General features: G+C 37.2%; 1 protein-coding gene across 47 annotated transcripts in view; it reads left to right on the top strand.

The window, feature by feature from the left end:
* MAPK8 (mitogen-activated protein kinase 8) overlaps positions 1–17,553 on the top strand; it is a 119,825-nt gene that overhangs the window by 77,630 nt on the left and 24,642 nt on the right. For all 47 annotated transcript variants that reach the window (XM_084996618.1, XM_084996599.1, XM_084996611.1 and 44 more), the window contains 3 exons: positions 2,186–2,315; positions 8,595–8,653; positions 8,739–8,877. In XM_084996618.1, coding sequence (XP_084852744.1) covers positions 2,186–2,315; positions 8,595–8,653; positions 8,739–8,877 — 328 coding nt within the window. The remainder of the gene's footprint in view (positions 1–2,185; positions 2,316–8,594; positions 8,654–8,738; positions 8,878–17,553) is intronic.

Here is a 17,553-nt window from a genome sequence, read left to right on the forward strand (position 1 = left end):
ATGTTGAGTTTAAAAGCAAGATATAGAATATACGTATATTATTATACTATATATATGCAGTTTAAACTATGGAAAACAATATATTTATGCAAGCATATATGTGTAGAAAAGTGTGAAACCATTCTTAAACACCAAACTCAGGAGAGTACTTACCTCTGAGAATAGAGAAAAGGAAGGGGGCTCTATCTGTATTAATATATTTCTTCTTAAAAAATTCAGAGGAATTATGGTAAAATATTAGAATTAAATTTATGTAATGGAAACAGTAGCATTTATTCTCTTCTGTAGATTGTAAGATTCACTGGGTCTGGATTGGGGCCTCTGAATCTATAGGCATTTCTAATCTGTGCACATTTAAGAATCAATAATTAGAAGCCTAATTTCCTTGGATACAAAATAGTTCTTTCAAATACTTTTGAATTTTTAGAGTTTGAAATACTGCTTTGATAAAGCAGATAAAAATAGGAATGAATTTAATGGTTAAAAGTAAAACATACTTTATCAGAAACAGTCAAAACTTCTAGTCATTTTGCATGATACCTAGTGTTTTTTGTTTTACTTTTTTTTTTTTTCGGTCTTTTTGCCATTTCTTGGGCCGCTCCCACTGCATATGCAGGTTCCCAGGCTAGGGGTTGAATCGGAGCTGTAGCCACTGGCCTACACCAGAGCCACAGCAACGCAGGATTCAGGCCACGTCTGCAACCTACACCACAGCTCACAGCAACGCCGGATCCTTAACCCACTGAGCACACAACCTCGAACCTACAACCTCATGGTTCCTGGTTGGATTCGTTAACCACTGTGCCAAAACTCCTGTTTTGCTTTTTTTTTTTTTTTTTTTAATTTGAGAAGGACATATCTGTAAGAAAAGCATTTTCTAAGTGAAGATTATAATATTTATGTATGTTTAGTATGTGTGTATGTATATGCATATAGGTAATAGTTACAGAATATGTAGGATATATAGCTATAGCCATTTAATACCTATATTTCTTCACTGTATTGATATATTAAAATAGCCATAAAACAAACTCAGATTTCCAATTAGGTGAGAGAATAATTCTAATCAATAGTATGATGACTTTCCAAATGTAGCAGAAATCATCCTTTATAGTATGGTATGTGATCCAGTATGAAAAGGATGACCACCTGTCCTAGTCATCTAGTCTCATCTTTGCTTTTAACTTTCTGGCTAGCTGTGGGGGAATTACTTAACCTCTCTGGCCCTATATAAGGTAGTGATTAATCAAAATAATTTTTGAAGTCTCTTTCAATCAAATATTCTATAATTTTAAGAAACTTTACTTGTGTTTTACTTTCTCTGACCTGTCATTTATGGAATGCACTATTTGGTCAATGTCACATGGTAGAGGAAAATATGAAGAGTAATGACTATAGTGTTATATTTCCCAGAATTATAGATGTTCTGTTAATAGTGATGAAGCATCTTCTCATGTCCTGAAACATACATAGTACCTATATTTATAAACACTCTGATTTTTTTTGGGGGGGAGGGGTGCTGCGCCTGTGGTGTGTGGAAGTTCCCAGGCTAGGGATTGAATCCGTGCCATGGCAGTGATCCAAGCTGCTGCAGTGACAATGCCAGATCCTTAACCCACTGTGTCACATGAGAACTCCCATCTTGATTTTTAATTTCTCCTCCAAAACAAATTTTAAATCTTTTTATAAAACATTCTTTAGTATAGATGCCTTTATATGTACCTTCCTTCTATACTCACTTTGTTGTGTCTAAAGAGGAAGAAGTGTGATGTACTTAACGTAGAATTCTTCAGCAAGTATCCTGAGTAGAATTGATTGTAGATTCCAGATGAAGGATTCATTTAGACTTTAAGATGTCTATTGTACCTGAAAACTCATTCTTAACATTTGTGCATTGAATGCCTATTGTATGCTAGGTGGATTTTCAATGACACGTAGTGAAGAAGCAGTCTCTTTCTTCACAGTCTGTTTTGCTTTTAATTCATTAGCGTCTTAAACAGTTTAACAATTCTGTACATTGTCGGAATATGTTCTAACAGAAGAAACATGTTTAACATCAAAGGCTGGGAGTTAATTCACTGCATTTATCTTTGGAGGAAGTGCGGACTCTATGTGAATGTTTCATAAATTGAGTTTTGCAGATTTTTTATTAAGTTTTTTGTTGTTTTTGAATTTCTTATTACAGTGCAGCTTTTGATGCCATTCTTGAAAGAAATGTTGCAATCAAGAAGTTAAGCCGGCCATTTCAGAATCAGACTCATGCTAAGCGTGCTTACAGAGAGCTAGTTCTTATGAAATGTGTAAATCACAAAAATGTAAGTGAACATTTTAGAATATTTCTTAAGTGTAAATGAAATTAAGGTTTGTTCATGAATACGTGAATATCAAAAAACTTAAAATAGGTACTTTAAATTGTTCTTTTAGTTTGAAACACTGCTTAAAGGGATATGTACATTGTGAACTTTTTCTCAAATTTATTAAATTGTATCACAAGAAAAATGGCTTTTGAAATTTAGATTGTGTAATTTTCTGACATTTAATTTGGGGTAGATGTTTTAGAACTTTAGGATTTGATGTCATCTTCTGCTGTTCATTTTCTGTTAAGCTGACATTTCAGAAAACTAGAGCCTTAGCACAGAGATGAAATTGTTCCCATTATTTTTTGACATTAGAACTTTATTTAGTAATATTGGATAAAGCATTTTATCAGAAACTAAAAAATAGTTAAATGGAATTAGTAAAATATTCCTAATTTTGTAATGATTATAAAGACTTAAACATAGCTTTCACCCCTCTTACACTTTTTGAAAACTTACGTTAAACATACTGATACTTTCTCTCTTTTTTTGCTTTTTTTAGGGCCGCATTTGCAGCGTATGGAAGTTCCCAGGCTACGGGTTGAATCAGAGCTATAGCTGCTGGCCTACACCACAGCCACAGCAATGTAGGATCTGAGCAGCGTCTGTGACCTATACCACAGCTCACAGCAACGCCGGATCCTAACCCACTGAGCAAGGCCAGAGATTGAACCTGCAACCTTATGGTTCCTAGTCGGATTTGTTTCCACTGTGCCACAACAGGAACTCCAATACTTTTATGATTATATTAATGGGATGATTTCTCCAGTTGAGAGGAAATAAATTAGCACTGAATTGTGCAAGGGACAGTTTTATGAAGTACTAAACAAAGTATCTGACTAGAGATGTTTTGTGGTGTTTGTCCAAAGGATTTTATAAAATATAAAGAGCTCAATACTTTCTGATTGCAGATAACACAATTTAGCACATTTTGAGAGCTAGCTATGTGTAAGCCACTGTGTATTAGCCTCTAAGGAGAAGAGTTCATGGAAATTAAGGAGTAAACTCTTATTTGGAGAGCTTACATGTTATTTGAAGACAAAATACATACATAAAGAGTTAAGTATTAAATGTGATAAAGCAGTAAATGTTTAATTGTCAAATTATGGCAAATGGAAAATAAGTACTGAGATTTAAGGAGAGAAAAGATTGCTGTGAGCTTTAATGAAATAGGAAAGCTTTAGGGAAGGGCTGTACCAGGCTGATTCTTAAAGATGGGGTAAAAATTGGATTGTTGAAGAAAGAGAGCCTCCTAGAGAGGAAGAATAGCATTTTTATAAAGGCATAAGAGTTTCTGTTGTGGTATAGTGAAAACAAATCCGACTAGGAACCGTGAGGTTGCGAGTTAGATTCCTAGCCTTGCTCAGTGGGTTAAGGATGCTGTGAGCTGTGGTAGGTCGCAGATGAGGCTAGGACCCTGCTTTGCTGTAGCTGTGACGTAGGCCACCAGCTGTAGCTCCAATTAGACCCCTAGCTTGGGAACCTCCATATGCCATGGGTGTGGCCCTAAAAAGCAAAAATAACAATAATAATAATAAAATTTAAAAAGAGTGTAGGGATAAAAATTAAAATTCGTCAGTGGTGGGAAAGAAGTTGTGTCAGTCATTCTTACTCTAGATGGGAGCCAGGCATGTTACTTGTCAGGGTTTTGCTGGTGGCCTCCTGCCCTGGAATAGAACACCTTTTACCCCTTGCAGCCTGTTTTGTGGCATTAGTGGTTGTGGCATTGCCTTGGTTTTGCATTGGGGAGATGGCCAGTAACATCTACCTCCAGGGTTTAGATGACTGATTGCCGAGAAAGATGGTTCTCTGGACTAAATGGAAAGTTTGTTTCACATGGTTAATCCTTTGATGGGGTTGGCACAGATTGATCCAGGCAGTGCCCTTAGCACATAGAAGAGTGCTGGCACAGAATAGAAACTGCAAATGTACTTCTTCAGTGAATGAATATCAATCTAAAGGTGAGAAAAAGAATGATGATAATTGAACTTTTCCACTCCCTGATGGATGGATATTTTTATAATGTCCTGCCTTTTCAACAGTTTTATGTTCTATACAAGTCATTTTGTCATTAGTCTAAAAAGTCTAGTTTTCCATTCTTTTTAAAAAAAATTGTAAAATACACATAATAAAACTTACTCTCCTAGCTGTTTTTATTACACAATTCAGTGGTACTAAGTACATTCATATCATGCATTTTCCACTCTTTTCGTAGATGGTTTTGAGTTTCCTTTTCAACTTGGTTATTTATCTCTCAGTGCACTTGGCTGTGTCAACTAGTACACACTACTGCATGTATGATAGAATCCTCTGAGAGAAACTGAGACATGTCATCTCTTAACCATGGACATTATGTAATCCTGTTTGGAAATCAGGTCACCATTAGACTATTTGACTCATATTATCTAAGCAAGTTATTTTTTGTCACAGACCTTTCCCAGTCTTTACTTTTTTTTCTTTTGGTTTTAGAGAATAAGTATAGTATGTTCTATATCTCCCTATTCAATTTCATATGTAAAATTTGGCTCATCTTACTAGATTGTTGGAGAATGCATTCTTTGATTTTTCACTTGTTGGCTTCACTTACCAGTTTTGCTCAGAATGCCTTCATACTAGTTGGATTATTCATTAGTAACCTTTGGGTATACTGCAAAAATTACATGTCTAACAAAAAAAATTACACCTATCTCCCCAATTCTTCAACCTATTCACAAGGATATTATTATTAGTGACATTTTCAAAAATGCCTTTTTGAAATCTTCGTATATTATATCTGGTTGCATTTCTCTGATCTGCTGCTGTTTTTGTTGTTTTTACTCACAGAAGTAAATAAAGTTTCTCAATGAATTTTTACATGTTCCTAGTAATTTTTATTTCTTTTGAAGTAGTCATATACCACCACTTAATCAGGCCTTGACTTTTGTTTGTCCAGTCTGTGATCGATGTGATTTTCTTTATTTCTATTTTTGAAAAGCAGGACAGCTGTCCATTTTAATCTTTTTCATAACAGCTTTATTGAGATACAGTTCACATAGACCATACAACGAACTCATTTAATGTGTAGAATTCAGTGGCTTTTAGTATATCCACTGATAATGTGTGACTGTTGCCACAGTCAGTTCTAGAACAGTTTTATCACCTCAGAAAGAAACCCCATTCTTTTAGCCTTCATTTCCCCATCTCCCATCCTCCTCAGCTCTAAGAAACCACTAATCTCCTATCTCTATGTGCCTTTCATCTTTAGCACATCTCTTCTCTTCTGGGATTTCCCAGATATTAACTAGAAGAGTTTTACTGTTTCTCCAAGTCTGTCCAAGTATATGATTCTTCTATTTAGGAGATAAGAATTCATTTAGAGCCACTAGATACTTATTATCATTTCCTCTGTCTTAAACAAATTTGTTTTACTCTCTGATTTTTTTTTTTTTGGTCTTTTGTCTTTTTTAGGACTGCACCCATGGCATATGGAGGTTCCTAGGCTAGGGGTCCAATTGGAGCTGTAGCCGCTGGCCTACGCCACAGCCACAGCAACGCCAGATCCGAGCTGTGTCTGCGACCCACATCACAGCTCACGGCAACACTGGATCCTTAATCCACTGAGTGAGGCCAGGAATTGAACCCACAACCTCATGATTCCTAGTTGGATTCGTTTCTGCTGTGCCATAACAGGAACTCCTACTCTCTGATCTGAAAATTATTTTTCTGAATTTATTCACTGAACAAATAAATATTTGAATGGCTTCTATAAGCAAAGCTTTATGCTTAAATGAGTAACATAGATTCTGCCCTTATAAAGTTTATATTGAGAAAAACATTCCCATTCCTAAATATAAAAGATAGGCATTTCAAAAATATATGTCAAGTATTTTCCTATATGCCACAATTATAAAGGGAAATAAGAGGATGTTGTGAAAGTAAGACTATACTACAGGGTGTTAAATGTCATTATAACATAAGATATTGTGGAGACAAGTAGAATACTCAGCTCTGTCAAGGACTAAGGGTTGTCAAGCCCTACAAAAGTGGCCTGTTTTGAAGGTTTAGTAGTTAGAGGTTAGTAGGTTAATGACAAATATAGAGAATAGTATGTTTAAATGCCTTGACAGTTTTTTAAAAGAACAACATTCTTTAAACTAATTTAGTATGGCTAAATTAAACTAATTTAGTATGGCTTAGCAGGAGATGAAGTGGGTCGATGTCCTGTCATGGCAGGCTTTGAATGTACTGCCAGAGACTTTCGGAATTTTTTTGTTGGCATTACGTTTTTGAGAAAGTAAGTAATGTGATCAGGTCTTTTGATTACCATATAGTAGAGGCAGTAAAATAGTGGCTGGACTTGCAGAAAACCATTAGGGAACCAAGTGTTAGAAGTTATTATGGCATGAGCAGTGTTAGAATCCTCAGTGTGTGTAGTAGCACAGGGAGTGGAAGGAAGACGTTGAAGTTTAGACTGACGATAAAATGGATAGCATTCTTTTAAATACTTATTATGGTGCAAATATTGAAAAAAAAAGTAAAAAGTCATTTTTATCTTTCTATTGTAAAAGAAGACACTCTGGAAAAGCAAGGGGTTTGGGTAGGAACAATAATGAATTCAATTTTATATTGTTTTATGAAGCGTCATGTGAATAGCAATGAAAATTTGAGAATTGTAAGCTAAGCAGGGACTTTTAATGCATATTTGGGAATTATCCATAGAGATGTTTGGATAAGAACATATACATAATACCACCCAGGAAAAAGGTACAGATAAAGGAGAAAGATTAAGACAGAATAGTGGTAGAGAGGACATGCCTATGGATGTACTAATGGACTAGTAGTAAAGTTGGGAAAGTGTAGTATTAAGAAAAACCAAGGGGCAAAAGGACTGCAATTATATAGAGGTATGGAGTTGGGTAAGAGCTGACAGAAGATGTTTAAGATTTGCTTACAAATTATGTAGAGGATTATATAATGTAGGTCCTTGGTAATTGAGTGTTCATTAATGGAATGGATCTTGAGATACTCTGTTGATATAATCTTTAAGGGTTATTTTTTTAGATTCACAACAAAATTGAAAGGAAGGTACAGAGACACCCCATATACCCCCCTACTCCCACACATGCATAGCTTCCCAGATTATTAACATTTCCTAGCAGAATGGTATATTTGTTATAATTAGTGGACCTACATTGACATATCTTTATTACTGGAAGTCTATAGTTTACATTAGGGTTCCCTCTTGTGATGTACATTTTATACGTTTGGACAGATGTATAATGACATAATGTATGCCATTATAGTATCATTCAGAGTATTTTCACTGCCTTACAGAGCCTCTTTGCTCTGCTTCCCTACTGTTTGCCCCCATACACTGGCCATAAAGTTTGTCTTTGGGTTTTTTGTTTTGTTTTGCTTTTCAGAGCCGCATTTTCAGGATATGGAAGTACCCAGGCTAGGGCAGTTCACATCAGATTTGCAGTTGCCAGCCACAGCCACAGCCACAGCAACACAGGCCTTGAGCCTTGTCTGTGACCTACACCATGGCTTTTGGCAGTGCTGGATCCTTAACCCACTGAGTGAGGCCAGGGATCAAACCCATGTCCTCATGGATACTAGTCAGGTTCGTAATTCGCTGAGCTACAGTGGGAACTCCTGATAAAGTTTTAATGTATAAAATAAGAGAGATTACTTGAGCTTAGAACAGAAGTCTGGAAAAAATTTTACACTGAGAGGTGTTTTGTTTGTTTGTTTTTTTGGCTGCACTCATGGCACCTGGAGGTTCCCAGGCCAGGGATTGAACCCACACCACAGCAGTGACAACACCACATCCTTAACCCACTGAGCCACCAGAGAACTCTTTGAGAGTGGCTTAAAAAAAAGAAAAAAAAAATCCACGGAGTTTCCATTTTGGTGCAGCAGAAACAAATCCGACTAGGAACCATGAGGTTGCCGGTTTGATCCCTGACCTCGCCCAGTGGGTTACGGATCTGGCATTGCCATGAACTGTGGTGTAGGTCGAAGATTCAGCTCAGATCCTATGTTGCTATGGCTGTGGCATAGGCTGGCAGCTGTAGCTCCAATTGGACCCTTAGCCTGGGAACCTTATTATGCTGCAGTCGCAACTCTAAAAAGCAAAAAATAAATAAATAAATAAACAATAAAAATAAATAAATAAATCCATTTATTTGCAGTTCCCAAATGAAAATATTGAGTAATGTAATTTCTAATTTTCCCATTTCTCTGCTTTTACTGCAGATAATTGGCCTTTTGAATGTTTTCACACCACAGAAATCCCTAGAAGAATTTCAAGATGTGTGAGTATGATAATTAAAATTTTTAGTATATTACTCTTCAATTATTACTGTATACTTTAGCTGTCATCTTTTTTCACCCATGAAGTTACATAGTTATGGAGCTCATGGATGCAAATCTTTGTCAAGTGATTCAGATGGAACTAGATCATGAAAGAATGTCTTACCTTCTCTATCAGATGCTTTGTGGAATCAAGCACCTTCACTCTGCTGGAATTATTCATCGGGTTAGTAGAAAAAAACAATCATATTCTCTTTTTAATCATTGAGGTGAAATTCATGTAATGTAAAATTAACCATCTTAAAGTGTACAATTCAGTGATATTTAGTGCATTCACAATAGTGTACAACTACTACCAGTATCAAATTTCAAAATAATTTCATTGCATTTCCCCAAACGAAAACTGCCTACCCATTAAGCAGTCACTCCCATTCCCCTTTTACTCCAATCCCTGTCATCTACCATTCTGCTTTCTGTGTCAATGAATTTACCTTTTCTGGATATTTCATATAAGTGGAATCATATAACACCTGACCTCTTTGACCTCTTATGTTTGGTTTCTTTAACTTAGCATGGTATTTTCAAGTCCGTCCACGTTGAGGCATGTATCAGTAGTTCATTCCTTTTTATGACTGTCTAATATTCTTTTGTATGTATTTACCACATTTTATTTATCTGTTCATCCATTCGTGGACATTGAGTTATTTCTACCTTTTAGCTTTTGTGTGGATAGTACTGTTATGAACACTAAGGTACATGTATTTGTTTGAGTTTTTGTTTTCAGTTCTTTGAGATATCTACCTAGGAGTTGAATTGCAGGTCATGTTTAACTTTCTGAGGAACCACCAAATTGGTTTTCCACAGTGGCTACCCCATTTTACATTCCCAGAAACAGTGCATCAAAGTTCCAATCTTTGCTAATAATGACTTTTTCATTCTAGCCATCCTAGTATGAAGTTGTGTCTCATTGTGGTTTTTGATTTGCATTCCTCTAATGACATTAAGCATCTTTTCATGTTTGTTGGCTGTTTGGATATATTTCTGTTTGTTTTTTAGGGCTGAACCTACAGCCTATGGAAGTTCCCAGGCTAGGGGGCGAATTGGAGCTGCAGCTGCTGGCCTACACCACAGCCACAGCAACACAGGATCCTAGCTGCCTCTGTGACCTACACCTCAGCTCACGGCAATACAAGGTCTTTAACCCACTGAGTGAGGTCAGGGATCAAACACACATCCTTATAGATACTACTCAGGTTACCACTGAGCCGCAGTGGAAACTCCTTGAATATCTTCTTGGGAGAAATGTCAAGCCTTTTGCTCATTTTTTAGTTGGGTTGTTTGTCTATTTGTTGTTGAGTTGTTAGAGTTCTTTATATATTTTGAATACTAGATCCTTATCAGATAAGTAATTTGTAAATGTTTGTATGTTGTCCTTTCACTTTCTTTTTTTCTAGGGCTACACCTGTGGCATGTGAAAGTTCTTGGGGCTAGGGATTGAACTGGAACTGCAGCTGCCAGCCACAGTCACAGCCACAGCCACACCAGTGCCGGATCCAAGCCACTTCTGTGACCTATGCCAGCAGCTCGTGGCAATGCCAGATCTTTTTTTTTTTTTTTTAATTAATTAATTTATTTATTTATTTATTTGTCTTTTTTTTTTTTTTTTTTTTTTTTTTGCCATTTCTTGGGCTGCTCCTGCGGCATATGGACGTCCCCAGGCTAGGAGTCCAATCGGAGCTGTAGCCACCGGCCTATGCCAGAGCCACAGCAACACGGGATCCGAGCCGCGTCTGCAACCTACACCACAGCTCACGGCAACGCCAGATCGTTAACCCACTGAGCAAGGGCAGGGATTGAACCCGCAACCTCATGGTTCCTAGTCGGATTCGTTAACCACTGCACCACGACGGGAACTCCCAATGCCAGATCTTTAACCCTCATCCTCACAGACACTATGTTGGGTTCTTAACCTGCTGAGCCACAAGGGGAAACACTTCTTTTCACTTTCTTGATCTCTTTTGACACATATTTTTTAATTTTCATGAAGTTAGTTTATTTTTTCTTTGGTTGCTTGTACTTTTAGTGTCAAATGTATGTAAGAATCCATTGTCAAATCTGACGTCATTAAGATTTACCCTTAGTTTTTCATCTAAGAGTTTTATAGTTTCAGCTCTTACATTTAGGTCTTTGACCCATCTTGAGTTAATTTTTGTATATTGTGTGAAATAAGGTACCAACTTCATTCATCTGCTTGTGGAAATCCCATTGTCCCAAGCACCGTTTATTAAAGAGACTATTGTTTTCTCCTTGAATGGTCTTGGCACCCTTGTTGAAATTCAGCTGGCCATGGACATGTGGTTTTATTTCTGGATTCTTAGTTCTCTGTTTCATTGGTCTTTGTGCCTGTGCTTATGTCAGTACCACATTATTTTAATCACTGTAACTTTGTAGTAAATTTTGAAATGGGAAAGTGTGAATCCACCAACTTTATTCTTTCTCAATCATTTTGACTACTTAGGGCCCCTTGTGATTCCATATGAATTTGAGTATCAGCTTTTCCATTTCTGCAGAAAAGGCCATCGAAATTTTAATAAGAATTTCATTAACTCTGTAGATTGGGTAGTTTTGCCATCTTAACTATATTTGTATTCTAATTGATGAACAAAGGAGGTCTTTCCATTTATTTAGGTTGTATTAGTCTATTGGGGGTGCTATAACAAAATACCACAGACTGGGTGGCTTAAATAATAAAATTTTTTTTCTCACAGTTTTGGAGGTTAGAAGTCCAGGACCAAGGCACCAGTAAATTCAGTTTCTGGTGAGAATAACTCCCTTCCTGACTTGGAGATAGCTGTCTTCTTGCCATATCCTCATATATGTGGATATATGTGCATGTGGGAAAAGAAAGTGAGCTCTGATGTGTCTTTCTTTTCTTATAAAGATACCAGTTCTTTTGTATTGGGACCCCACTCTTACGACCTTGTTTAACCTTAATTAACCTCCATAAGGGCCCTATCTCCAAATACATTTACATTGGGGGTTAGGGCTTCACCGTTTGAATTTAGATGGGGGAATACAATGTAGTTTATGACAGATCTTCTTTACTTTCTTTTAGCAATGTTTTGTAGTTTTCATTGTGCAAGTCTTCTCACCTCCTTATTTAAAATCTTTTCCTAGGTATTTTATTCTTTCGGAAGCTGTTATAAATGGAATTGTTTACTTAATTTCCCTTTCAGATTGTTAATTTCTAGTGTATAGAAGCACAACTGATATTTGTGTGTTCATCTTACATCCTCGACTTTTGCTAAGTTTATTTATTTATTGGGGGGGGGGGGTGCTGTGCCTGTGGCATGCAGAAGTTCCTGGGCCAGGAATTGAACCTGAGCCACAGCAGTGACAATGTAAGTCCTTAATATTAAGCTAGGTCACCAGGGAACTCCTACTTATTTTATTCTTACAGGTTTTTTTTCCCTACAGTTTCCTATATATAAGATCATATCATCCATACAATATTGTATTTCCTCCTTTCCAACTTGGGTACATTTTATTTATCTTTTTGCCTTGTTGGTCTGTCTAGAATTTCCAATAAAATGCTGAATAGAAGTGGCAAAAGTAGACATCTTTGTTTTATTCTTGGTCTTAGGGGAAAGGTTTTCAGTTTTCACCATTAAGCATATTACCTATAGGGATTCATAAATGCTCTTTATCAGTTTAAGTTCCCTTCTGCATTGAAGTTAATCACATTGAACAGTTAGAGGGACAGATCCCACAAGACTACCTTACTTCAGACTGGCTGAGTGCAGTCTGAGTGCAAATTTGGGGTCCTGAGAGCTACTCTCAGGTTCAATGAAAAGCACTACACTTAAAAGTTTATCATGGAGTTCCTGTCGTGGAGCAGCAGAAACGAACCTGACTAGTATCCATGAGGATGCAGGTTCAATCTCTGGCCTTACTCAGTGGGTCAGGGATCTGACATTGCCATGATATGGTAGGTTGCAGATGCAGCTCAGATCCTGTGTTGCTGTGGCTGTGGTGTAGGCTGGCAGCTGTAGCCTTCATCTAGCCTGGGAACTTCCATATGCCTTGGGTGTGGCCCTAAAAAGCAAAAAAAAAAAAAAAAGTTTTATCACAGAAAAAGGATACAAATTAGAACCAACCAAAGAAGGAGATGCATAGGGCAGCATGTGGGAGAGTCATGGAGACTTTAGTTATTCTTCCATTTCCTCCCAGCCACAAAGTGTGAAAATTTGTGCAGGGTATTGCCAACTAGGAAAGCTTGCTCGGGAGTTTTTCTTGCTGCTCAGCTGCACACTACCTACCTGGCTGGCTTTTAGTCTCCAACCCTTCCTAAGGTTCACACTAATACCTTTAGTTTACTGTTTCTCCAGAGGTTGGAACTGACATGTATCCCAAAGCCCTAGTCATAAATCACATGGTTAGACTGCTCTGTAGCAAAAAACCCCAGGCAAACAAAGACGCTGATATTAGGATATTACACTGGCCTAGAGATCACTTGTAGCTGAGGGCAAATATCACACCTTTCTTTACACAGGATTATTTTTTCACCACCTACCTTCTTTTCCTGATTTAAGTTTTTATCATGCAAAGGTGTTGGATTTTGTCAGATGCATTTATGCATCAATTGAGATGATCATATGTTTGTTTTTCCTTGGTTCAGTTAATGTGCTTTGCTGCATTGGTTGGTATTTTGTGTATTGAAGCACCCTTCTATTCCTGGGGTAAGTCCCACTTGGTCATAGTGTAATCATTTTGATATGCTATTGGAATTGTTATTCTAGCATTCTGTTAGGAATTTTTTGCATCTATGTTCATATATGATATTGGCCTGTGGTTTTCTTTTCTTGTAATGTTGTTGTCTGGATTTAGTATTGAGGTAATTCTGACCTCAGGATGAGTTAGAAAGTATTCCCCCTCCTGTTTTTTTGGAGGAGTTTGAGAAGGATTGGTATTAAATTTTGCCATGAAAGTCATCTGGTTCTGAGCTTTTCTTGTTTGGAAGATTTAGGTTATTTATTTAGTCTCTTTACTTTGCATAGGTATGTTCAGATTTTCTATTTCTCTAGTGAGTTTTGATAATATTGTGTGCCTCAAAAAGAAGTAATGTATTGTCCATTTAATCTTTGTTATCTAATGTGTTGGCATACAACTGTTCATGGTATTTTCTTTTTAATCCTTCTTGTTTCTATAAAAGTTGGTGGTAATGTCCCTACTTTCATTTTTTATTTTAATTATTTGCCTCTTCTATCTTCTTTTCCCCTCAGTTCAGAAAAAAAGGTTTATTTATTTTTTGTTGATCTCTTTAAAGAACCAACTTTTAACTTTTGTTGATTTGCTTTATTTTTCTGTTCTCTGTTTTGTTAGTCTCTACTTTAAGCGTTATTATTTACTGGCATCATCTTGCTTTAAGATTAGTTTGCTCATTCTAGTTTTTCAAGGTGAAATGTTAGGTTATGATTTGAGATCTTTCTTCTTTTTAAAATTAATGTAGGTGTGGGAGTTCCCTACATGGTGAAGCAGAAACGAATCCAGCTAGGAACCATGAGGGTTGTGGGTTTGATCCCTGGCCTCTCTCAGTGGGTTAAGGATCTGGCATTGCCAAGAGCTGTGGTGTAGGTTGTAGACGTGGCTCAGATCTGATGCTGCTGTGGCTGTGGTTGTAGGCTGGCAGCTGTAGCTCTGATTGGACCCCAAGCCTGGGAACCTCCATATGCCATGGGTGTGGCCCTCAAAAGCTAAATAAATAAATAAAATTAACATAGGTGTTAACAGCTATAAAATTGTCTCCCAAGTTCTGCTTTTTCTTCATTTCCTAAACTTTGGTATGTTGTGTTTCCATTTTCACTTATCTTAAAGTTTTTTGTTTGGGTTTTTTTGTTTTGTTTTGTTTTTGTTTTTTTTGTTATTTTAGGGCCGCACCCGTGGCATATGGAGGTTCCCAGGCTAGGAGTCCAGTCGGAGCTATAGCCAGAGCCACAGCAACGCAGGATCCGAGCCGCATCTGTGACCTGCAGCAAAGCTCATGGCAATTCCAGATCTATAACCCACCAAAGAAGGCCAGGGATTGAACCTGTGTCCTCATGGATGCTAGTTGGATTTGCTAACCACTGAGCCCCGATGGGAATGCCTTAAAGTTTTTCTTACTTCCCTAGTGAATTGTTCTTTAACTCATAAGTTGTTTAAAAATATCTTATTTAGTAGTTTCCTTGTGGTGCAATGGGTTAAGGATCCAGTGTTGTCACTGCAGTGGCCTGGGTTACTGCTATGGCACAGGTTTGATCCCTGGCCTGGGAACTTCTGTATGCTGTGGGTGTAAACCTCCCCTCCCCCGTCAAAGGAATATCTTGTTTAATTTCTAAAGATTAGTGAATTTTCTAGTTTTCCTTTTCTTAATTTCTAACTTCGTTCCATTATGATCAGAAAAGATACTTTCAGTGGTTTCAGGCTTTTAAAATTTATTGAGACTTGTTCTGTGGCCTAACATGTGGTCTATCCTGGAGAATGTCCCCTGTGTGCTTGAGAAAGATATGTGTTCTGTGTTTTTTGAAGGAAATACTCTATATATGTGTATTATGTCTAGTTGGTTTGTAGTGTTATTCACATTCTCTATTTTGTTATTGATCTTTTTCTAGTTGTCCATTAATGAAAGTAAGATATAGAAGTTTTCAACTATTATTTTATACCTGTCCCTTCAAATATGACAGTTTGCGATTCATGCGTTTCGGGACTTTGTTGTTAGGTACATATATGTTTACAATTGCTTTATCTTCTTGATGTATGGACCTTTCATCAATATATTGCTCTTTTGCCTCTTTAAACAGCTTTTGACTTATAGTCTGTTTTGTCTGATGTTGGTATAGTTACTCCATCTCTCTTTTGGTTTCTATTTGCATGAAGTATCTGTTTCCATTCTTTCTATTTGTTTGTGCCTTTGAATCTAAAGTGAGTCCCTTGTACATAGCGTACACTAGAATCATGTTTCTTTTATCCTTTCTGCCATTCTCTGCTTTTATTTGGAGTTTAATCCAACTACATATAAAGTTAATGATTGGGAAGAGGTTACTTCTACCATCATGCCATTTGATTTCTATGTGTCATATCTTTTTGAGATTTCTCAATTCCTTCATTGCTGCCTCTTTTTTTTTTGGCTTTTTAGGGCCACACCCATGGATTATGGAAGTTCCCAGGCTAAGGTTTGAATTGGAGCTGCAGCTGCTGGCCTACACCACAGCCACAGCAACAGGGGATGGGAACTGCGTCTGTGACCTACACCACAGCTCGTGGCAACACCAGATCTTTAACCCGCTGAGCAAGGCCAGGGGTTGAACCCACATCCTCATGGATACTAGTGGGATTTGTTTCTGCTGTGCCACAATGGGAACTCCTGATTACTGCCTTTGTTGTGTTTCCTTTTTTGTTTGTTTGTTTTTCCTTCTTGTAGTGTACTATTTAATTTTTCTCTCATTTCCCTTTCTGTATATTTTTTAGTTATTTTCTTAAACGTTACCTTGGGAATTACAGTTGGTTAACATCATCATATAACAATCTATTTTGAAATATTACCACCTTATCTCCAGGGAAGATATACAGATGGCCAACAAACACATGAAAAAATGCTCAACATCCCTGATTATTAGAGAAATGCAAATCAGAAGTACCACGAGGTACCACCTCATACCAGTCAGAATGGCCATCATTAATAAGTCCACAAATGACAAATGCTGGAGGGTGTGTGGAGAAAAGGGAACCCTCCTGCACTGTTGGTGGGAATGTAAGCTGGTACAATCACTATGGAGAACAGTATGGAGGTACCTCAGAAAACCAGACATAGAACTACCATATGACCCAGCAATTCCACTCTTGGGCATACATCTGGACAAAACTTTTCTTCAAAAAGACACACACACCTGCATGTTCATTGCAGCATTATTCACAGTAGCCAAGATATGGAAACAACCCAAATGTCCATCAACAGATGGTTGGATTAGGAAGATGTGGTACATATACACAATGGAATACTACTCAGCCATAAAAAAGAACGAAATAATGCCATTTGCAGCAACATGGATGGAACTAGAGACTCTCATACTGAGTGAAGTAAGTGAGAAAGAGAAAGACCAATACCATATGATATCACTTACATCTGGAATCTAATATATGGCACAAATGAACCTTTCCACGGAAAAGAAAATCATGGACTTGGAGAAGAGACTTGTGGTTGCCAAGGGGGAGGGGGCGGGAGTGGGATGGATTGGGAGCTTGGGGATATAGACGCAAACTATTGCTTTTGGAATGGATTAGCAATGAGATCCTGCTTTGTAGCACTGGGAACTATGTCTAGTCCCTTATGATGGAGTATGATAATGTGAGAAAAAAGAATGTATACATGTATATGTAACCGGGTCACCATGCTATATAAGTAGAAAAAAAAATTGTATTGGGGAAATAACAATAAAAAAAAAATACTACCACCTTAGCATCAATAGTGTACAAAAACTCTGCTCATATACAATCTGTTTTTACCCCTTTATGTTATTGATATCTCACAAATTGCATACTTATACCCTGGATTCTTAAGATAGATTTATAATTATTTCATGCATTTGTCTTTTAAATCATATTGGAAAAAAAAACAAGAGTTAGAAACCTAAAATACATTTAATTTGAAATTCTGTTGGGTAGACACTGTTAGGTCCTTTCTGTCCTTGAGATGGTGATGGCTACTCCTTAATTAGGCCTTAATCTGATCTGTAAGGAGCACTGTTCTCTGTGGTTCCTGGCTCTGCTCTGTGGAGTTTTTCCAACTAGCCTTCTTGAATATATCTTAAGTGGGTATTGGAAAATGTGTTCCTCTTGGAGGTTACCTAGCTTTCTCAGCTTCCTA

Source organism: Sus scrofa, chromosome 14 (genome assembly GCF_054392235.1).
Source record: "Sus scrofa isolate SSC_HxYL_T2T_F1_AM1 chromosome 14, Sscrofa_HxYL_maternal_Yorkshire_Landrace_v2.0, whole genome shotgun sequence".
NCBI classification, from domain to species: Eukaryota; Metazoa; Chordata; class Mammalia; order Artiodactyla; family Suidae; genus Sus; species Sus scrofa.